Source organism: Lonchura striata, unplaced genomic scaffold, assembly GCF_046129695.1.
Source record: "Lonchura striata isolate bLonStr1 unplaced genomic scaffold, bLonStr1.mat Scaffold_91, whole genome shotgun sequence".
Lineage (NCBI taxonomy): Eukaryota > Metazoa > Chordata > Aves > Passeriformes > Estrildidae > Lonchura > Lonchura striata.
The window spans coordinates 1,484,565-1,507,405 of record NW_027461190.1 but is presented as its reverse complement, the minus strand read 5'-3'; the positions used below and the strand labels follow the sequence as shown (position 1 = coordinate 1,507,405).

General features: G+C 50.8%; 1 protein-coding gene across 1 annotated transcript in view; it reads right to left on the bottom strand.

Moving 5' to 3' along the window:
* The window catches only part of LOC144248808 (uncharacterized), a 249,664-nt gene that overhangs the window by 143,853 nt on the left and 82,970 nt on the right, over positions 1 to 22,841 (bottom strand). Inside the window, 2 exon segments of the mRNA XM_077790795.1 lie at positions 416 to 418; positions 1,480 to 2,232. Coding sequence (XP_077646921.1) covers positions 416 to 418; positions 1,480 to 2,232 — 756 coding nt within the window.

The window sequence follows — 22,841 nt, the reverse complement described above, 5'->3', positions numbered from 1 at the left end:
GACTGGGATAGGCTTTAGGGGTCCTGGGGCAGTGGGGGACGACTGGAAGGAGGCTGTGGGATCCTGAGAGGGACAGGAGGGGCTTTGGTGGGTCCTGGGGAGGTCAGGAAGGGATCAAGAGGGAGGTTTCAAGGGATCCTGAGTGGGCTGGGAGAGACTAGGAAAGTGCTTGGAGGGGCTTGAGTGTCTGTGAGAGTTTTTAGGAGATCCTGACCCCTGCGGACCACCCAGAGATGTTGCTGGATGCTGCCGCAGCAAGATGCTGACAGGAACTGGAGACTCCCAAATTGGGCTTCGTCTTCCTGGCACTGGGGATCGGGTTCTACCTGTGCAAGAGAGTCTGGGGGGTCCCGTGTGTCGTGTCCCCCCTCCTCTGGAATGTGTGTGCTCCCCGGGGCCCCCAGCCTGGTGTCACCCCCTTTTCTCTGCCCACAGAGCTCCTGAGCCGCCGGCGGCCGCAGCCGCTCCCTGTGACCTCGGGCCTTGCCGGGACCCCCCCCGCTCTATCCCCACGCTGATTTTGGGAGGGTCGAGTGTCCCCCAGCCCTGCTGTCCCTCTGCCCCTGCCCCCTGCTCCCAGTGTTCCCAGTAAAGCTTCCCAGTTAAACCCAGCCCAGTTCCTGGGGGCACTGGGGAGGGACTTGGGGGGACCCCACGGCGGGGCCGGCCCTGGGCAGGGAGGGCGGGTCCAGGTGGGGAACACTGCCTGCTGCGGGTCTGCCCGGCAACTGGTGAGTCATCAGCCCCGCTCTCGCTGATTGGCTGACTCTTCTCCACCGCGTTCTCTCATTGGCTGAGGAGAGGCCCGGCAGTGCAGAGAAGGAACGGGAGAGATCCCGCCCCGAGCACCGGCACGGGGACAACAGACCCGGCCTGGGCACAGGGAGGGAATTTATTACCAACCAAACCACGGCAGCACCAGGAGAAGGGAAAGAAATCCCTCCAGCACCTTCCCCCACCCAACGGGGATCACCCACAACAGGGTTATCCACCATGGAGAGACGGGGACATCCCAGTTTAGACCAAAGCCAATTTTACTGAGGGTACCAGGTGTTTATACAGGGATTTACTTGTATGGTGCTTATAGAGGGCTCTGTTTTTGGTAGCAATATCCCATTGGTTACACATTCTTCGTGACATCCAGTAACCTGGGAACATTTATCTTATCACAAAGTCTCACACCATGTTGCCTGGTCACTTCTTGCTTAGGGAGACCTAAACTGTGTCTGTGTCTCCCACAGTTTCTGCTCAGTCAGGCCTCAGATATCGGGCCCCTTTATCAGCTCCATTGCTTTACTCTCTGTTTTATTCCCCATATGGGGGCACCAGGGCTCTGCCCCACGGGGGTCACTGGGGATCATCCAGCCCGGATCCTCCCATGGGGAATGGAGCTGCAGGAGCACACCAAGCTCTTCCCTTGCTCTCTTCCCTCACTCCAAGCTCTTCCCTCACGCGGGGCACTCACAGGGCTTCCCTTACTGGTGCCTTCGTTGGTGCTGGGTCAAGTGAAAGCTCCTGGAGAAGTTCTTCCCACGCTTCCCACACTCGTAGGGCCTCTCCCTGGTGTGGATGCGCCGGTGCACGGTGAGGCTGGAGTTGTGCTTGAAGCCCTTCCCGCAGTCGGGGCAGCGGTAGGGCCTCTCCTCTGTGTGAATCCGTTCATGCTTGAGGACATCGGAGCTGGTCTGAAACCTCTTCCCACACTGGGGACACTCGTAGGGCCTCTCCCCAGTGTGGATGCGCTGGTGTATTCTCAGCGCAGAGCTCCACCCAAAGCTCTTTCCACATTCCAAGCACTCATAGGGCCGTTCCCCAGTGTGGATAACCTGGTGCTGGATCAGGCCAGACATGTGTATGAAGCTCTTCCCACACTTCCCACACTCGTAGGGCCTCTCCCTGGTGTGGATGTGCCGGTGCACGGTGAGGTGGGAGTTGTGCTTGAAGCCCTTCCCGCAGTCGGGGCAGCGGTAGGGCCTCTACTCTGTGTGAATCCGCTCATGTCTGAGGAGATGGGAGCTGGTCTGAAACCTCTTCCCACAATGGGGACACTCATAGGGCCTCTCCCCAGTGTGGATGCGCTGGTGTTTTCTCAGGTCTGAGCTCCATCCAAAGCTCTTCCCACACTCCCCACACTCGTAGGGCCGTTCCCCAGTGTGGATCCTCTGGTGCTGGATCAGGCTGGAGCTCCACCTGAAACCCTTCCCACATTCCAAGCACTTGTGGGGCTTCTCCCTGCCATGAGGCTTCTCCACCAGCTCTGAGCTCTGGCTGGATCTCTGCCCGCCTTCCTGGCTCAGGGGGGCTCTTTCCTCCCCGCAGCTCCCTGAGCTGGGTTTGCAGCTCCTCCTCCTGCAGCATCTCCGGGGCTTTTGCTCCTCCTCCATCCAGCCACACCCTGGGTATGACAAATCCTGGTTTGGGGAAAAAACAAGAGGAGAGCACCTTGGACTGGAGGTTCCTCATTGCCCAAGTTCATCTCAGGAAGTCACTGGGAATCTTGTGTCTGTAAGAACCTCCAAAACACCAAGATTCAGCCCAAAAATCCCACAAACTTCAAGACACAGAACAAAAACTCCCCAAACGTCAGAATTATGCAAAAACGTCCTTCTGCAAAACATAAAGATTCAGCTACTACAAAAAACCAAAGCACCAACATTTAGCCCAAGCAAGCTCAGAAACACCAAGATTCACCTCATGAAAATCGTGGATCCCCCTCCACAGTCACCTGCTGCATGTGGGGGGAGCAGCGCTCCTGGGGCTGGGGGGAGGCTGCAGACACAGGGAGGGGTGGAACCTTCTGCTGCTTCCTCTTTCTGCTCCGCCTCCTCCTCCTCTTGTGTCTCTACTCTTCCTCACACTCCTCTTCCTCTTGCTATTCCTCCTTCTCCTGCACAATCCCACCCTCTCCTGCCACTTGCATCCTTTGACCATTTTGTTCCTCAATGCTGCTTCTCCTTCCCTTCTCCTCCTGCCCCCAGGCCCAGCACCCACTGCCGGCTCCCTCTTCCCCCCAGCCCCACAGCATCCCAGCGCAGGGGCAGGGATGGAGCTGGGGCAGGTCGGGCTGGGGCAGCGCTGGGCTCTCGGCCGCTCCCGCCCGCACTCGGTCCCCACTGCAGCCGCTCCCGCCAGGACAGCGCGGGGGGGCCCGGCCTTGGCGCTGCCCCACTCCCACCTCCCCAAATTCCCCTCGCGGGGCCATGGGGCCGAGGGGGGGCGCAGGTGGGTCCAGGTGGGGAACGCGGGGAGCTGCGAGTCTGCCTGGCAACTGGTGAGTCATCAGCGCCGCGGGCTCTGATTGGCTGAGCTCTGCCCGAGCCCTGGGGCTGCAGCACAGAGGGGACACCCTGCTCCAGGGGGGATGTCCCACAAACGGGGGACCCCATGGAAGGAACCACAGGAAAGTGTCTTTACAAACAGATGCTCTAAAGCTGCTCGGAGATAGGGCGAGGGACCTGTACAGAAGGAAGTGACAGGAGAAACCATCAGTTTCAGAAAATGTTATTAATTGATGACACAGACTGCTGCTCAGCCAAGGTCCTGCTCAATTCATGAACTTCCAGAAGAACAACAAAGCCTTAACAGAGCCATGAATATCATCTGCTGTACAATAGTGGGGTACATATTAATGGGGGTATATAGTAGGCGGATTGGGATGTCTGTACCTCTCAAGTACTTCAGCCAACACAGAAAGGGAAAGGGAGATGCAGCTGGGAAAATTAGGATGAAAAGGAGGCTCTGTCCTCTAATACTTAGAGAGAGCCGATGGGGAATGTCCCATGGCCTCTCCCTTTTATTAGTAATGAAATTATTTTACAGGACTCGTCTCTCTGCTTTGTGGACAGAAACCTCTGGCAATGTCAATTTTCCCGCACACCCTGGGGCTCATCCCGAATTCCTTCCACCCTCCGGGGTGGGCAGGGAGTGCAGCTGAAGGTGCCTCACCCACTTTGGGTGATCGGCTCCCTTGGCTGGCGGTGGCACCAGAGATTGATTGGGGACCCGGGAGTGACCAGGAGACAGACGAGTGACACATCAGGGGGTCTGTGAAGAGTCAGCAGGGAGAGAGCACTGAAAATCTCATCAGTGAGTGCCCTGGGATCCTCGGGGAGTGAACATGGCAGGGCACCCATGGAGGGGAGAAAAGCGAAAGCCAGGGAGGAGTCCTGGCCAAAGTGATGATTATCCCAAAATGTCTCTGAAGGGTCCCTTGGGAGAATGTTGAGGTAGTTTGCAAATTCCCCCAGAGGTAATTAAGGACATGGACACCCAGTGGGGCAATGAGGGAAGTGGAGAAGGGATTTGGACAACAGGTGATGTATGGTGTTCATGTGCTGGGAAGGGATCGGGTGAAGGGGAGTGTGCAGCAATATGGTTCAGGCAAGAAGCAGCAGGAAGAAAAAGGATGATGGCAAAGAGGAGGAACAGAAAAATACTCAGGATTGGCTTGTTTTCGAGCACCGTTTTTTGTTTTTTCCTCAGAATTTCCCAGCTGATACTTTCAATTCCCAGTTGCCCAAGACAGGAAAAGCAGGAGGTCAGGATGCCAGGGGTTTCTCTGCGCTGGCAGCGGCAGCACCGGGCGCAGAGGTGCGGCACCGGGAGCACGGGCTGGGGCCTGTGGGGAGCTGCGGGGCCGGGCCGGGGCTGTGGGGCAGCCGGGGCTCAGCGCCGGGCGCTGCCTGACCCCACCAGCCCCGGGCAGGGCCGGCAGTGGCCCCCGGCCCCCAGGAGGCTGCGGGACGCCCCGGCCGCTGCCCGGCCCCGGGGAGCTGCCGGCCCTGCCCGCCGGGGGGGCCGCCTTTGGACACTGCGGCAGGACAGGCACCGGCTCTGCCACACGGGCTGGGCAGGGACCCTGAGCACAGGGGGAAAACAAAGGAACAGCTGGGAAATGCAGAGTGCACATGAAGGATCAGGATTTGCTGTTCAGGATTTGCTTTGGGTCCCTGCAGAAAGGAAAGGTTTTGCAGAAAGCTCAGCAGCTCTCAGAGGATGAGCACCCACGGGCAGTGACTGGGGCTGCAGGAGTGGCACAAGAAGCCCTGCAGCACTTGGGCACAAAGGCACAGCAGCTGAAGGCAAGAAGGGATGAGCAAAAGGCCAAGCTGAAGGCAAAGGCCATGGCAGAGTTCCCACAGCCCCTGAGGGATCAACCCCAGGGCCCAAGGGGGCCCCAGCACCCAGGGCATGACGGGGTCGGCCACAAGCACCTGGCAGAGGCATTGCCCTCCTGGCCAGGGCAGAGCCCACCCAAACAGCCCCTGGGAAGGAGTCAGGGCTCCAGCTGCAGCCCACAAGGACACTGCAAGCACAGACAGCAGCACCCTCAGCAGGAGCAAGTCCACCCCTGCATGGACATGGATTGGCAGGGCTCTCTGAGCTCCCATCCCACCGGGGACCCACCACACTGGAGCCCTGGAGAACATTCAGGCTGGGTCTGCATCCAGAGGAGGCCTCTCCTGATGGACACAGGGGCCTCTCCATCCACTCTGAATCTTACACCTAAGCGGGATAACTGCTAAAAATGTCTTTGAGTATTCAGGGGAGAAGTAGGAAAGAGGAGTGGCTTTATTCAACCACTTCTAGCATATGTGGGAAAGGGTTTGAAATGCAAGAATTTTTACTTGCCCCTAATTGTGACTATAGTTTACAGGGAAGGGATTTGATCGCTAAACTGGGAATGCAAATTAACATTATAAAAGCTGACACAGAGGCTCGTTCTGTTGTACCTTTGTGTCATATGTCTGGCAAGGCCTATGCTGAAGTGAACCCAGAAGTGTGGGCAGCCTCAGGGAAATGGGGAAAATTAGATATGGAGCCTCTTCAAAGTACTTTGAAGCAACCAGCACAAGTGTTGTCTAGAAGCAACACCCTATTCCAAGGGAGGGAAGAATGAAAAATGCATATTATATGATTGGCTCATTGCAAATATTAAAATGAATACTATGTGTTATGTTGGAAAGTTGTGTCCTAGTAATCTCTTTTAAGTAGTGCTGTATTAATCTCTTTTAAGTAGTGTGCTACATACAGTTTTTAGCCTATATCATGAGATTAAAATAGAAACTATGTGACATAAGATACTTTTTGTAACTAGCTCAAGGAATGGAAAAGATAATCAAGAAATTCTTTGCATTATTGACGCTGGATAGAGATCACAGCAACAGACAATTGGAACCCCAGAAAAGAATCATTGCCTCCTTTACAGAAAAGCTCAGACTTCCAGGAACCAAGAAGGCTGATGTACAACATGGGGGGGAATCTAAAATTAAGCAGAAACACCCTGGTTTGAAAGGAATGTTTGAATCATGTATGAGATATATGAATATGCAATAGGCCATTGCTTTTAAGGGGTAATCCTTCATAAGCAAGGTGTGCTATTTGGTGGAGTGCCAGGCAACCGGACTCCATAATTGTTTACATTTATTGTCTCTTATTGTCCTAATTTTTATGACTATTTTCTTACTAATAAAGTTCTAAAATTTTAACAAAAGTGAATGGTGTTTTTCACAGGAAGGAAGGGGAATTAGACAAAGCGCAGGACAAACCCACAGAGCTGTGTGTGCTTGTAAGAGCCTGGCACTGAAATGCCCTGAGCAGGAAGGCTTCAATAGCTTCTGGTAACACCATGTCAGCTAAAAGGGGGCAAAATCAATTCTGACTTCTTCAGCAACCACTGGATCACTTATTAAGGTATTTCTAAAAGAAATAATTCCAATAAAAGGGATTGTGGAAGCAATAGAATCAGACAGTAGAACTCATTTTACAGGAAAAATCCTTCAGGGGGTTATTTCAGCTTTAGGAATACAATGGGACCTCCAGAACCCCTGGCACCCCCACAGCTCAGGCTGGGTAGAAAGAATGAATAGGGAACTAAGGAAACACCTTTGGAAGCTGGGGATAAAAACCAGGATGCCATGGGTACGGCTTTTGCCATTGGCTTGGGCAAGAAGAAGAGCCAGACCCAGGGCAGATATTCAATTCAATCTCCCATGGAACTGATCTTGGGAATTCCTTACCCTGGTTATTTTCCACCTAGTGCAGGGTGGAGATAAGGGATGCACATTTAAAGCAGTCTGTGGCCAGAATCCTGTCTCTGGTGCAATCTCTCCCACAGGAAGCTGGGCTGGCACAGAGCCTGCCTTGGCACTTTGCTGCTGCCAACATCCAAGCAGGACATGGGCTCTGCCTAAGGAGTGCAAAGCAGCACCACTGGTGGCCAAGTGGCGTGGCCCATGCCAAGGGGCCCCGAGGCCAGAAACAGCCGCCAGCACAGCTGAACACGGGGGGACCCCTCAGCCTGGGCTCCAGGTCTCTGCAGCCCCGGAGATTTGCACTTCCCGCCTGCAGCAGGAGGATGGGAGGCCCCCCTGAGCCTGCACTGAAGGCAGCGCAGCAGCAGCCAGGGCTCCACAGTGGGGCAAGGCCCTGGGCCTGCCCACACATCCTCTGCTGAAATCCTCGGCCTGGCCACCCTCCTTGGGCAGCTCCAGCCACCGGGGCCAGCCCTTGCTGCCACTGCTGCAGCTTCAGTGCTCGCTGGGCCTGCACTGCCACAGCTGCTGGGGACACACCGGGACAATTCCACTCAGTTACACTCACACTGCATTAGCTGGGTTGGTGGAAAATGTAGCAAGTTTCATTAAAAAAAAAAATTATTTCTCTACTCAGGCTTGGTTTGCCTTTGCCTTGGGGAAAGAAATTTTAAAGGTTTTGTTAAGGGATGTTACACCACTCAGTGGAGATGAGTTTAACATCTCAACACACTGGGAATACCCCAAAAGATACCCACAAAACATCAACCCCAGCAGCAAACAGCAACCAGCACCTACCCCAGACACTGCCCCCAGCAGAGTTAGAGGCACCTGGTCTGCAAAAGGCTGAGAAGGAAATCCAGGAGTTCGAACCTAATTAACATCAGAGGCAAAGAAATCTGGGTCCAGTAGGAAACCAAATACTAAAAACTACACAACTTGGAAGCAATGAGCATTAAACCAATGGATTTAGATTGGTTCAGACTATATAAATTTAGGAAAATCTACTAAAACTCACATGTCATGGGATAATTTTCTCTGCACAGCCAGCCTATGTGTGAATGAAATGATTTCTGTTGCACATCTTTGCCAGAACCAAGGAATGCCTTGACTCTCTAGCACTAAAGATATTGTTGGAAATTTTTTTTCCCTGCAGTTTCAGAGACAAGATTACACTATGAGAATAACTTTCCGAAATAATTGTCCTGGCTTGTAAGATAAGCAGGTATTCTATCTGCCGTCTGTTGGAGGTTGGGCAGTTTTCTTATCTCTTCCAAGAACAAAGTCTCCCTCCGGGGAGATATCTTCTGTTCATGGACCATTGAATGACTCACTGCATGACCAGTAAAGTTACATCATCCCATGGTGAGATGCTCCACCCAGAGGGAGGAACCAAGCACCCCTACCTGCATAAAATCTGCACTTTTTGGGACACTGAGCAGCTATTAGCTGGATTCCCAGAAAAGCAGCTCATTTCTCTGCTGGATTCCCAGAGGAAGACCAAGCCCAACTACTACCAGACCTCCAAAGAAAACTCCACCCTTCTAGAGATCGCCAATCCAGCAGGATTTCATCTGCCACTCCAGGAAAAACAGCCACCATTTATCTAGACTACTGCCAACACCCTAACTCCTCAGGGTGTTAGGTTTCCTACTCTATCACTAGTTTTGTTTGTACTAATTACATTTTTATTGTTATTATTTTTATTTAGTTTTTCTCCTAATAAGGAACTGTTATTCCCATTCCCATATCTTTACCTAAGAGCTTTTTTTGAAATTGTGGTAATTCGGAGAGAGGGAGTTTACCTTTTCCATTTCACAAGAGGCTTTTGCCTTCCTTCACAGACTCCTGCCTTTTCAAACCAAGACAGAGCCCTTGGACAATCTTCCACCCCTGTACCTGAATTCTCCTCCCCAGGCTCAGGCCCCTGTGCCTGCACCAGCGGGGCACCCGCCTCAGCCTGCACAGGCACAGGCACCGCCGTGTAACACACAGCCCTCGGCTCCGCTGCTGCCGGACCCATCAGGTCCCTCCCAGCCCCACCTGCACCACAACAGGCAGACGATCCCGGGCACACACCTCCCCCTGGGAAAACTGCTTATCCTCCAGCTAGCAGAACACGGTGCAAGACACGGAGAGAAAACCATGACGATAGTGAGGAGGAAGGGGACAGACCCAGTCTTTACCCTCTAAGGGAAGTACCAACCGCTCCCGGAGTCATTGGGTACGTAAATGTGCCGATCAATATGGGAGATGTAAGAGCTTTCAGCAAGGAAATGCAGAAATTAATGGATAATCCTCTAGGGGTGGCAGAGAGGCTGGATGAATTTTTGGGGAACATCATCTATTCATATGATGACATCTGCACCATTCTAAGGTCGTTATTCAACGCCGAGGAACAGGACATGATACGGCAGGCTGCAATAAATGATTGAGAACACAGGAATCCCCAAGGAGGGAGTGGCACGAGAGAAAGCCTGAACAGAGTCCATCATAGAACACCCAGGCAGAGAAGGATCAGTCTAAAATGATAGGGCTAAGGAACATGGTAATACAGGGAATTTGGGGGATGGTACCAAAGGGACAGAACATTAGTAAAGCATTGGGGGAATGCCAGGGGAGGGATGAAATACCCACCAAATGGCTGGAGAGGCCGAGAAAGAGCCTCCAAATGTATTCGGATACCGACCCTAATTCACCTGTCAGGGGCTATTCTGTTTAAAACACAATTTGTTGCTAAATCATGGGAGGACATATGGAAAAAGCTAGAAAAAATAGAAACTTGTCAAGAGAAAAGCCTCCAAGAATTGTTAAGGGAGACACAGAAGGTTTACATAAGAAGGAATGATGAAAAATAAAAAGCACAGGCAAGGATACTGGTGGCCCAATAAGGGAAGTGCAAAAACAGGAGCAGATACAAAATCCCGGAAAGCTGGCACAAACACAACAGCCCCAGGGAAAACCTAACCCCTCTCAGAAGAAAGGCATAAACAAACAGGTAAGCAGCCCTGAGTGCTTTTACTGTAAACAGAAAGGGCACTTTAAAAGAGACTGTAAGAAGAGAATGAAGGATGAACAGATCTTCCAGGAGGATTAGAGGTGTCAGGGGCTTTATAATTTGGGGTCCAGAACACCTGGAGAGCCCTTGATAAAATTAAAAATTAGACCCCAAAAACAAGAATTGGTGTTTTTGGTCAATTCAGGTGCAGAAAGAGCTACAGTTCAGAGACTGCCACCTGGATGTACTAAAAGCAAGGATTCAATGGTGGTCATTGGGGCTAAAGGGGAACCCTTTAAGGTTCCGGTTTTAACAAATGTGGAAATAGAAAATAAGTTTTGTCTGGGGAACATAGTACTGGTAGAAGAAGCAGATTATAATTTGCTGGGGGGGGATCTAATGGTAGCTCTGGGATAAGCCTGATAGCACAGGACTCCCACCTCACAGTAAGTTATTACAAAATAACCGCTGAGGACAAAAATGAGATAAATCCCAAAGTGTGATTTGGGAAGAGGCGGGGAGGTTAAACACTCCACTCAGGAAGAGGCGGGGAGGTTAAACATGGAGCCAATTCACACTGAGATCCAGAGACCGGAGGATCCAATCAGGATTAAACAGTACTGCATTCCCATGAAAGGCAGGAATGGACTGAAGGCTGTAATAGAACATCTAATAAAGAAAGGCACATTGGAACTGTGCATGTCAAGACATTACACTCCTACCTTGGCAGTACAGAAGGCGGATGGTAATTACAGGCTGGTGCAAGATTTGAGGGTGGTAAATCTATTCTGTGTACTCACCAAACCTATTTGGACAAGCCCTTGAAAAACTCTTAAGTGAGTTTGTGCCCGTTAAAGGGACCAAATTACTACAATACGTAGATGACCTATTGGCAGCCGGACTCAGGGAGGAGGATGTGTGGGACCATAGCACTATTAAACTTCTTTGGGGAAAAAGGGTTGAAAGGTCTCAAACTGAAATTACAGTTCACAGAGCCTGAGGTCAAGTACCTAGGGCATTGGTTAACAAAAGGTAAGAAGTTGGATCCAGACAGGATAACAGGTATCATTACTTTACCCCCTCCATGAACAAAAAAGGAGGTCAGGCAGCTGCTGAGGCTTCCAGGATACTGCAGGCAATGGATCGAGGGATATAGTGAGAAGGAAAAGTTTCTTCATGAAAAGCTTATCACGGACAAGCTAAAGTAGACAGAGCAGGATGAGGAGGGTTTCAAGAAATTAAAAGAAACCCTCGCGGCAGCTCCAGAGTTGAGCCTCCCTGATGTAAAGAAACCTTTTCAGCTGTTCCTAGACATCAGTAATCACACTGCCCATGGGGTTTTAACGCAGGATTGGGCAGGGGCCAAGAAGCTGGTGGGGTATGTATCAAAGCTTTTAGATCCTGTAAGCAGGGATCTTACAAGCAATTGTAGCAGTGACAGTATTGGTGGAGGAGGCTAAGAAGGTGACTGTTTCAGAATTTCTGAGAGAGAGGGCATGATTTATGTCTGGAGTGAGAATTGAGCTTCCCCTCAGTCTAGGCCACAGATTTGGGGCTTGTGAGGCCTTCCAGCCTCTGACGCAGTTAGAAATGAAGAGCTTGTGGTGCAGATAGAAATTGTATTAAGGTGTGATGCAAAGCACTGGGCTGTCTGGGTGTGAAATAGTATAGGTTTATAGTGTAAGGTTTAGGCCACTTTAAGACAAAGGTAAACAATGTTAGCTTGCCAATGAGAGTGCTTTGTAAACTATAAACTATATAGAAGTGTATAAAAACTGCCATCTTCTCTCGAATAAATGGAGAACATTGCATTAATCATATTGGTTGGATGTGCGTTCTGTCCTGTCCAGCTTCCCGTTATCTGAGGTCCCTGGTCGCAGGTGACCGTCGGGGCATTCTGCAGCAAAAGGCTGACAAGTGGCCAACTGACGCCAGGCTCCTACAATATGAGGCTGTATTAATCCACTCCCGGGATTTGGAATTGTGAACTACCTCGGTGCAAAATCACGCGCGATTCCTGGCTGGGGAAGCCGCAGGAGTGCCTTCCCATGACTGCGCAGAAGTGGTGGAGCTGCAGATCAAAATAAGGCCAGATGTAGAAGAAGGTGAAAAATGGTTTGTGGGTGGTTCTGCAAGGGTCATAGATGGGAAAAGGAAATCAGGATATTTTCTGATGGCAAAACCAGGGAGGTAGTGGAATCAGGACCCCTGAATCCCGGATGGTCAGCACAAGCTTGTGAGTTGTACGCAGTATTGAGGGTCCTGTGGCAATTAGAAGGGAAAAAAGGAACAATTTTTACAGATTCAAATTATGCATTTGGGGTGGTACACATATTTGGAAAGATTTGGGAAGAACAAGGGTTACTCAATACTCAGGGAAAGAGGCTAGTGCATGAAGAAATAATCAGGCAAATCTTAAAGGTTATAAGGGGGCCAGAGGCAGTTGCCATAGTCCACGTGAAAGGGCACCAGACAGGAATGCAGTTCAGGACCCAAGGGAACAATTTAGCAGACAAAGAGGCCAAAAGCATGCCTCTAATGAAGGTAAGTACCCCAGGAATCGAAGAAGGGGAGGTACAGGAATATCCTCCCCACCCCTTCCTGAAGGAAATCGAGGGGTACAAGAAGATAGGAGGCCAGCTAGAAGGAGGTAAGTGGAAATTGCCAGATGGGAGGGAGCTGTTGTCTAAAGACTACAGCAGAAACATCCTGAGGAGATTACATCAACAAACACACTGGGGATTCCAGGCCCTGGCAGAGCAATTCCCTGGATTCTTCGGGTGCAAGGGGATTTATGAACTGGTAAAACAAGAGGTGCAGGGGTGTATGATTTGTCAAAAGATTAATCAGGCAAAAACACGGCAGCTGGCACTGGGAAGTCACCCAGTGGCATACAGACCTTTCAAAATGATTCAGGTAGATTTTACTGATCTGCCTAAGGTGGGGAGATATAAATTTTTATTGGTAATAGTGGACAAACTAACCCACAGGGTAGAAGCCCTCCCGAGCTCTCAGGTGATGGCTCAGACAGTATCAAAATTTCTACTAGAAGAAATCATACCCTGATATAGGTTAGTAAAATACATAGATGCGGACCAGGAGACACACTTCCCCTCAAAAATTATTAGACAACAAGCCAATGCTGTTGGGATCCAGTGGGAATACCACACCCCATGGCAGCCTCAGAGCTCTGACAAGTTGAAAGGATAAATCAAACATTAAAGGTTCAATTAGCAAAATTGATTTTGGAAACAAAAATGTCCTGGTTAAAGTGCCTCCCCTTAGCCTTGCTAAATATCCAGACCATGCCTCACTCCGAGACTGGAGTGTCACCTTTCAAAATGCTGTATGGGATGCCATATGAACATGGTATGCCAGTGGGGCATCCGAGGATAGAAGATGCACAGACACAGCCGTATCTCATAGCCATAAGTAAGAATCTGCAGGAATTGCGGAAGCAGGGAATAACACAAGGTGCCCCTTTAGGTTTTTCCACACATAAAGTACATCCTGGGGACAAAGTGCTCATAAAAACGTGGAGAGAAGCCCCACTGACAGCTGACTGGGAAAGCCCTTTTCTCGTCCTCTTAACCACAGATACAGCAATACAAACAGCAGAAAAGGGGTGGACACACGCATCCCGAGTGAAGAAGGTTGAGCACCAGGAAGAGATGCCAGAGTGCAAAGTCACCTCTCCTCCTGGGGATTTGAAGATAACCTTGTGGTGGCCAAGTAAATGACTGACAGGGATCTGATAAGATGCACTGAACCTCATTGTGAATGTTATCCATTTGTATATTTCAAATGTGAGTATTGTAACAAGGTTTGGGTCACACACTGTAGAAGGGAATATTGGCCAAAGGGTTTATGTGATAAGTGCCTAGAAGGGGAACTAGCCATATCTTAGAGCTGTGGGTCTCAGATTCAGTCAAAGAAAGAAACTGAGAGTTTCTAGCCAGACAAAAAGCTGGGAAAGAGCTGGGAAAGAATGTAAATAATGCTTTATTTCTCTTGTTTTTCACGTTGTTTATAGTTAAGTTCTATCACTGTGCGTCAAGCACTTTGCACCAATGCTCTGGATTGTTTTCACTTCAGAACAAATAGATTTGATCCTTGCGAAGCTCTGTATAAAAGAGCTGTGTATTTTGAATAAATGGGAGTTTTACTCTCAGCAGCCTTCTGAGTCAAGTCTATTCATTCCCATCCTGCCTCGACAGCAACAAGAGCTTGCCACAAGCCTAGGAATAATCGAAGCGGACTCTGAGATCTGCTTTCATTTGTTTCAAAACAGGCTAAGGGGAAAATTGAGATCAAAAGCTCAAATCATTACTGTTGAGTGACGGAGGTTAAATAAAGTACCCTGCAGTGCAGATACAGTTAAACTACCAAGGTGGAGCATCTTTAAACGGAGGTATGCAGCTCAGTCCAGGTATGACACCACAGAAGACTATTCTTGCTGCCGAGAAAATGGTTTACCTCACCACTGGTGTCAACCCAGTGGGCACAGGCAAAGGCAGAGGAATAATAATCGTGGGGATCCTGATCAATCTGAGTCCAGCAATGTGCCTCAAGACCAGCACGCGTTGCACTAACTGGCCCAGCACAGAGGTGTGAGGCCCCGGTGAAGGTGCGGGCTCTGCATACAGACTGTCCGGAGAGCACACGGGGAATCGGAGGCTCCGACAGCCCCAGCCCCAAGGAACCGCGGCAAGGGTAAGATAAGCGGGCACTGTCCCATAAACGGCACCCAGCAAGGCATACGCAAGCTAAAAGAAAGAATAAGGTGTTACTCACAAAGGGTGACCCCCAAGGACGGGCAGTCAGAGCACAAGGAACATAAAAGAAATGTTGAACAGATATCTGTCCCGATCTGTGATAAATGTAACTGCACAGTATGGACTGGGGGAAGGATGGAGTCAGTGTTTGTAGCATACTTTCAGGCTAACCCATTGTGTTATGACAATAACCACTTGGGAATGTGTGTTATGGGTGGACAGACATACTGGGTCAGGAAGAACTTAAAATATGAGACCAAGATGTCCCTCAAAAATGAGCCAGTTATCTTGGACCTTTTAGAGGATTAGGATGACCGTGTTTGTTTGCAATATGACAGGATGTTCTGCTTTTCAAGAACAAAGAGCGAGTGGACCCGGAGAGCAAAATTAAACAGGTATCACAGGAACTAAAAAGACAAGAGGCAGAGATGAGAAAAAGAAGGATGGAGCAAGAAAGGCTGAGAACCCTAAGCGAGCAATATGATCAGCTCAAAAACCAATATACCAGTTGGAGTTTCCCTGCCTCCGATCAAAACCTATTTGTGGATCTGATGCAAGAAACTGCAACAGAATTGGGGCTGTCCAATTGCTGGATCTGCAGAGGGCTCAAGTCTGCAGAGAAGTGGCCTTGAAAAGGTGAGAACTTAGCTCTAGATCAACTCCTGAAATGGGATAATGCTATAATTGGGACATTTTGCATTAGCAGGGAGGGAAAGGAGCACACTGAAATGGTGGGATACACTTCATGTCTGTCCACTCCAACAGTAAATTCCCTTAACAAAAGCAGAATCTGGCAGCCAGAAATCCCTACTGGAGTACTCCAGTACCTAGTAGGTACCTAGTAGGGTACTGGAGCTGGGAAAAAGGCACTAAATGTGAATGGAGAGAAAAAAATTGAACACTGCTGGAACAAAGGCTCTGGAGCTAACCCTTACCAATCCTTAGATGAATTGAGAGGATTCTGGAGTAAACCCAAAAACACAAAAGTCAGGTGGAAAGCCCTGAATGGTTTATATTGGATTTGTGGGAAGAAAGCATACAGCAAACTACCTCAGTGGTGGAGAGGATCATGCACTATTCAATTGATCAGACACGTTTTCTTTACCCTACCTCAATCAGAACACAGCTCACTAGGGGCCCCCTTATACGAAACTTTGAGCAGAAGAAGAAGGGATTTGAAAAAGAAATTCCCTATCTTTGGTGGGGGTCAGACCTGGGGCGAGAAGTGGCCAGCAGAAAGAATAATAGAGGATTATGGTCCTGCAACATGGGCCCAGGATGAAAGCTGGGGGTATAGGACCCCAATTTATCTGTTAAACCAACTAATAAGACTTTGGGCAGTGGTAGACATGGTCTCTAACCACACCTCAAATGCCCTTGAGCTGTTGTCTAAACAACACCCCCAAATGAGGGCCTTCGTGTATCAAAACAGAATAGCCCTGGACTATTTACTAGCAGAGGGAGTAGGGGTCAGTGGAAAGTTTAATGAATCATAATGCTCTATAGAGATTGATGACTATGGAGAAACCATCAGAGGCCTGTGACAGAAATTAAAAGGGTAGCACATGTCCCAGTACAAAAATGGAATTCCGTACTCCAAGCATCCTGGTGGGATCATCTGTTTGATGGAGCATGGTGGAAAAAGGTAATATTTTTTAATATTGTGTTCAATAGCTGGGATCATATTCCTACCCTGCCTGATACCATGCTTTATCAGGTCGATACACTCAGTAGTGCAGGGTATGCAGGTGGCTGCCATGCCCACAGACCCAGAATGTGCTATGGGAAAAACAAATCAGGTATCAAAAATAATGAAATTGGGGGAGGAAAATCTACACGGTAGGGCAGCAGGTGCTTTGGCCAGATTCAAAGAGCAGATACAGGGAGAAGGGGATGTCTACAAATTGTACCAGGGAATTCCAAGACAAGAGTGGGATAATAAGCCTTGAGGGAACTAAGAGATTTCTCTCCTTATAAAGAACTAGGAAATGGGATAGTAGTACAGGGTAGAAGTAAAGTCACACATAATTATGTAGAAAGTTTAGAAAGCAGGAATTACTATGTTTATGTAGAAGGGGAGGGATTGTTTTGTGTATATGGGATAATTCATGCAGATAAAAATTGCCATATATATTTTATGTATGTATTGGTAAGAAATACCCTTATAAAAAGATTTTTAAGCACACAAGTCAGTGTCGGGGATTGCATCACAGTGTTGAAACCACCTGGACAAGAGGAAGGAGATCTTCATTTACAAATGAATGAATGTGGCCAGCCCACAGATGGGTGTTCCTCAAGGTGATCCACCAGGATGATGAATACCTGATAAACATCTAAGACTGAGATAGCTGGAGCCATCTGTGAGATACATCTCAATACTGGATTACTGGATTCCTGGATTCTGGGAACACATCCTGGATGTTTATCACTCCCCGGCCATGGTTTTGTTCAGCTCCTTGCAGAGAAAGAACTCCACAGGAATATGTGCAGACCTGAAAGGAAGGAAAGGGACTCTGCCTCGGGCAGGACAATCGGTGTGAAACAGAGGGGACCCTCTGCTGTAGCGATCAGACCTGTGTCTCGCCCAGCACCGGTACCCAGGCTCTGCACTGACCCTTTTTGCCTGGATTGTGGCTCTTCTTTTTTTTTTTTTTCTCTAAATTTATACTTTGATCATTTAATAAATTTTCATTAATTAATAAATTGGAGCATTCATTTATCACAAAGGTGATCCTTTAGCTCATTAACAGTTAATAGTGTGTTTAAAAATATGCTTTAAAAAGAAAAAATAAAAGCAGCATATTCTGGGGTGGCCACATATGAGTCATCCAATGGCTGCTCTGGAAGAGAATTTTCCTTCCAGCAGCCTGGAGAGGAGCTTAAGAAATGCAAATTGACAGTGCTGGGATAAAGCATGGACAATGTATTTGGGTTTCTTGCCTGGGGCTGGAATTGGCTGTTTCCCTCTGCCCCCTCACCCCAAACTCTGCCATCTCCCACAGATGGAATTTGCACAGCTGAAGGCAGAGCCCGTGGTGAGGATCTCTGACTCTGCAACAGAAATGGCTGAAGCTGCAAAGGGAAACAGCAAATGGAGAATGTTGGGAAAACTTCACTAAAATAAGGGGGGGATCATCCCTCTGCCCACTCCAACATCTGCTGTCACTGTCTATATTTTATAGGGTGGATTAGAGCATTGGGGTTTTTGCTACCACAAGTTCAGAAAAATCAGTTAGAATACAAGTATTTGATGTTTACATTAGAGAAAATCAGCCAATTGATGGAGCCCCAGCTGAAGGGAGCACCCCAAAATGGGGAAAAGATGAAGGGCCACCAGAACAAATCCTACAACACCACGGACCAGCCCCTGAGAATCCAAACCAATTCCTATCAGGAGACAGATAAACCATTTATCATTTCAATGGCATCATTAAATTACAAGCTGTCCTCCAAATAAGAACCAACCAGACAAATCCAACTCCTGACCTTCCTGCTGACCAAGCCACTGAAATGAGGAACACAACATTTCACCAGGGGACGGGATCAGATTATCTGTTAGCAGAAAAAGGAGGAGTTTATGGAAAACTCAGTGACTCAAACTACTGTTGGCACAGAGATGACCAAGGAAAACTGGTGAAAAAGCTAACAAAGGAAATAAGAAAGCAGCTCATGTTCTGGCCCAAATGTGGAAAGGATGGGAATGGGACACGATTTTGTGGTGCACTGGCAGACCAGGGGTTAAACGAATGCTGCTTCTCCTCTTCTGTGCTGCAGCAACTCTCATCTTTTTACCATGCTCCACACCTTGGCAGTGCAGTTCATCCAGCAGCTGAGCCAGGGCATGCAGGTGGCAGCCAGGCCTCCTGATCCACAAACGGCTACAAAAGGACAGGGAATGAGGGCACCGAGAATAATCCCAAAACCAAAGAGGACCCGGGAAGAACAAAACAGAGTCAAGGAGTGAATCTGCCTGGAGATAGGGCCAGGCACATGTAGATAAGGGGAGAAAGCATCAGGTCCAATAAATGTTTCAAATTGACCCAGACAGCTGCTCGAAGTCCCGCTACATTCCCGAACTTCGAGGAGAAGAACAAAGACTTAACAAAGCCATGAATATCGGCTGTTCTACAAAAGGAGGGTGCACATTAACGAGGACAGGCAGCAGGCGCATCGGGAAGTCGGAACCTTCCAAGGAACTCAGCCGGTGGGCAAAGGCAGAGGGAGATGCGGCCGGGAAAATGAAGATAAAAAGGAGGCTGCGGACTACAGCCACGGCAGAGAGCGCACGGCAAATGCCCCACGGCCTCTGCCCCTGCTCGGCAATAAAGTCACTTTGACAGGACTCCTCGCTCTCCGCCGGGCACACGAACCTCCGGCGACGGGAATTTCCCCGCCCGCTCCCGGCCGCGGGGCAGCCCCTCTGTCCTACCCACAGCAGCCGGGCCGAGCCAGCGCTGCTCCGGCAGCGGCTCCTGCCCGGCCCCGGCGGGAAGGAGACCGCGGGCAGCCGCTCCCGCAGCGCCCTCGGCCCGGGGCCGGCACGGGCCGGACACGGCACCGGCGAGCCGCCGGAGCCCCCTGCCGCCCCCTCCGCCCGCAGCCGGCCCCGAGCCCCCGCAGAGCCCAGCGCGGCTCCCACCTGCGCCGGGGCCGCCTCCGAGCTCCGCCGCCGCCGCCTCACCGCGCTCCGGCCGCTGCCGCCGCTGCCGGGCCCGCGCAGCCGCTCGGCCAATGGCGGCGCTGCGCGGCCACGGCCGCCCTCAGCCCGCCGCCGGGGCCGCGCCGCGCCCCGCTCCCACCAATCAGCGCGCCGCAACCGCGACTGACGGCACCGACGGCCAATGGCAGCGAGCTCGGGGCGGGCTCTGCGCACGGCCCCGCCTCGCCCCGCGCTCTCGGCGCCCCCGGGCTGCGTGAGGGGAAAGCCGGAGATGAGGAACAGCCCCGGCACGGGCCCGGGCCGAGCCGGGATTGAGCTGCCCACACAAACAAACTTCTCCGCGCCTCCCGCCACGGCTTTCCCGGCCCTGCGCCTCCCGTGCCTCCGCCTCTGCGGGAAGCCCAGGAGCCTCACTTCTCCTGCCCCTCGTTAGCGCATCAGAGCTTTGCTTTGATTTCCCCCGAAAAGGGAAACCTGCCCCAAGCCCTGTGGGTGGGTGGGGCAGGGGAGAGATTTCTGGCAGAAAACTCCAAAGACTCGGAGCAGGAGCAGGAGAAGTCAGTGCAGAGCCTTAAATGCAGCTTTCCCCACGCCTCCCTGCTCCCAGCTGCACCTCCTCCCCCGGCAGGGCAGGAGACAGGGAATGGGGCCATGCTCAGCTCATCCCCCGGGGCTTCTCCCTCTGCTCAGGGACAGGAGTCGTTCCCTGCTGCACCCTGCGCTCTCTCCCGGCCGAGACTTCTCCAGGAACTTCTCGGAGCGGAGTCCATCCCCTGGGCACAGCCCCCTCCGAGTGCTGCAGCGTGGGTCACTGTGCCACGGGCTCAGTCCTGCCAGGACAGGCTGCTCCAGCGGGGCCCCTCTGCCCGCGGGCTCACAGCCTCCTCTCAGGCATCGCCGAGCTCCAGCCCGGCTCCTCCAGGGGCTGCAGGGGATCTCTGCATCCCCATGGACCTGCAGGGGGATCTCTGCATCCCCATGGACCTGCAGGGGATCTCTGCATCCCCATGGACCTGCAGGGGGACCTCTGCATCCCCATGGACCTGCAGGGGACCCCTGCATCCCCATGGACCTGCAGGGGGATCTCTGCATCCCCATGGATCTGCAGGGGGATCTCCGCAGCCCCATTGTAATATACGTTATGGAACAATTTGTACTTATGAAAAATATACATCAAGTCAGTTGTGCTTGTAGAAAAAGATTCTTAAAGTTTTATATGACCAGTGGCTGCAGCCGGGGCTGGAGAAACCACAGATGGCAGAGAAAGAAAGACCTAATTTCCAAATGAAAAAAGGTAGCTCGATGCAGAGATGGGCTCTTTCCGGGGACAATCCAGGAGACACCCAACGTTTAACCCCTGGTCTGCCGGGGAGCCAGGAAACCAGGCACACGGGCATCCCGCCCTTGCAGCTGCTGAGGAGGCTGCTGGGCTGTGCTTCAGCAGAGGAGATGGAATGTGGCTTACCACTCTGCCCTTCTCTAAAAACGGAAAATGGGTCAGGAGGTTTGGGCTCTGAGCACACAGCAGCCTGGCCCAGGCACAGGCCGTGGTGGGACAGGGGCACAGGAGCCTTCTGTGACTGACCGTGGCTCTCTGGTTTCTCTCTGCAGGCTGCCAGCTCCTCACACCATGGAAACGGCCCCGCTCGGCCTGCCAGTCTGGGAGGGCTGGAGGGCTGTGGGTACTCATTTGCTGTCAAAAATAAATTGTGTTTTTTTGTCATTGTCATTGTCATCATCAGAACATTTCTTTCATCCTTTTCCAAGTTTTTGGCCCCTCCAGGGTAATATTTTTGTGTCCTTCCTCAGACAGTTGATGGCATTTGGCAGGGGGGGTTAAGCAATGTGAAAAGTTCAACAACAGCTCCAGTTGCCAACTGCAGCAGCCCCTTCAGGAGCCCTGAGCTGCCAGCGAGGTCCACGTGTGCCTTGCAAAAGGGAGTGGTTTGCAGCGATGGGGTTGGTGCCCTGCTGCAAAAGCTGGGAGCAGATCAGAAGTGGCAAAATGCCATTTTGGCTCAACCCCCACCCAGGTTCTTTATCTTTTCCCTCTGCTCGGTGATAGGCAGACAGGGCTGGATCCAGCGAGGTTCAAGTTCTGGGTGCTCCCTGGCATCAAAGGGATCAACTAAACTCTTGTATGCAGTGACTGCAATAGGGCTACTGAAGGAAAAAAGGGAATGTCATGAGATGGGGAATCCTTCTTGTCTCCTCTGTCTCCCCAGGAGCCCCTTGGAAAGGGAAATACCCACTGGGTTTATCTGACTCCTTCCCAGCCAGCCCTTCCCTCGCTCCCGGGTCTCATTTGCTCCGCAGGATTCACCAGCTCGCTCAGCTCAGAGGAGCTCTCAGAGGAGAAAACGCTGCCTGGCGTGGGGCTGCCTGATCCTGTCTCACCTTGATTCCATTTGCCCCCTCCCTGCCCCATCCAAGAGACCGAAGGATCCCCCACAGCCCCACGGTCCTGCAGCAGATCCCGGCACGTTCCCTGCTCCGCTCCTTGGTGCCCTGGGAGGCTCCAGAGCCCTCCCTGTGTGCGGGACAGCGGCTGCAGCACCGCTGCGCCCGCGGGCGAGCAGCGCCCAGGAGCAGCTGCGCCAGCTCCGAGCCTGAAGCGGAATCCTCAGCGCACACAAATGACAGCTGGCACTTCAGGGGCTGCCAGGAGAAGCTCAACCCATCTGCTCGCTGCCCTTCCCAGCCATGGCCACGCTGGTGCAATTGGAAGAGTCGCCCCTGCCCAGGAAGCTCTCAGGTCGAAGAGAGGAGCAAAAGCCACGGGTTTCTGAGGTGTTAGCTGCTGCTGCCTCTCGTTTTCCTTCCAATTCCTAAAGGGTTTTGACTGGTTTTACCATTTCAACACTTTCTGTGTAGAATGCTTATTTTATGATTGGCTTTTCACAAATGTTACAATGAATATTATATGTGTAATGTTAGAAAGTTATGCTGTATTCATTCTCTTAAGTAGTGTGTTAAATAGAGTTTTAGGTAACAACATAATATTAAAATAGAAACTCTGCGATGTAGGATTTTTTTACTTGCTCGAGCAAGAGATGAGATAATCAATAAACTCTTCACACAGGGATGGCGGTGACTTGGGGCACATAAAGAGTTACAACCTCCTTATCAGAAAAGACAAACATTCTTCCATCTTGTCTCCATCTTTATGGAAGCACCAGGATTAAGGGAAAGAAGTTGACAAAATCCAGAAAAGTTCCTAATTTGCAAGGAATTTCTGCATCATGTATGAGATACATGAATATGCAATAGGCTATTGCTTTTAAGGTTATTCCTTTGTTCACAAGGCATGCTTGTCCTGGCTTAAGTGTCCGAGAGCATCTGGACATCTATAATTTTTTGCTTTTTATTGTCTT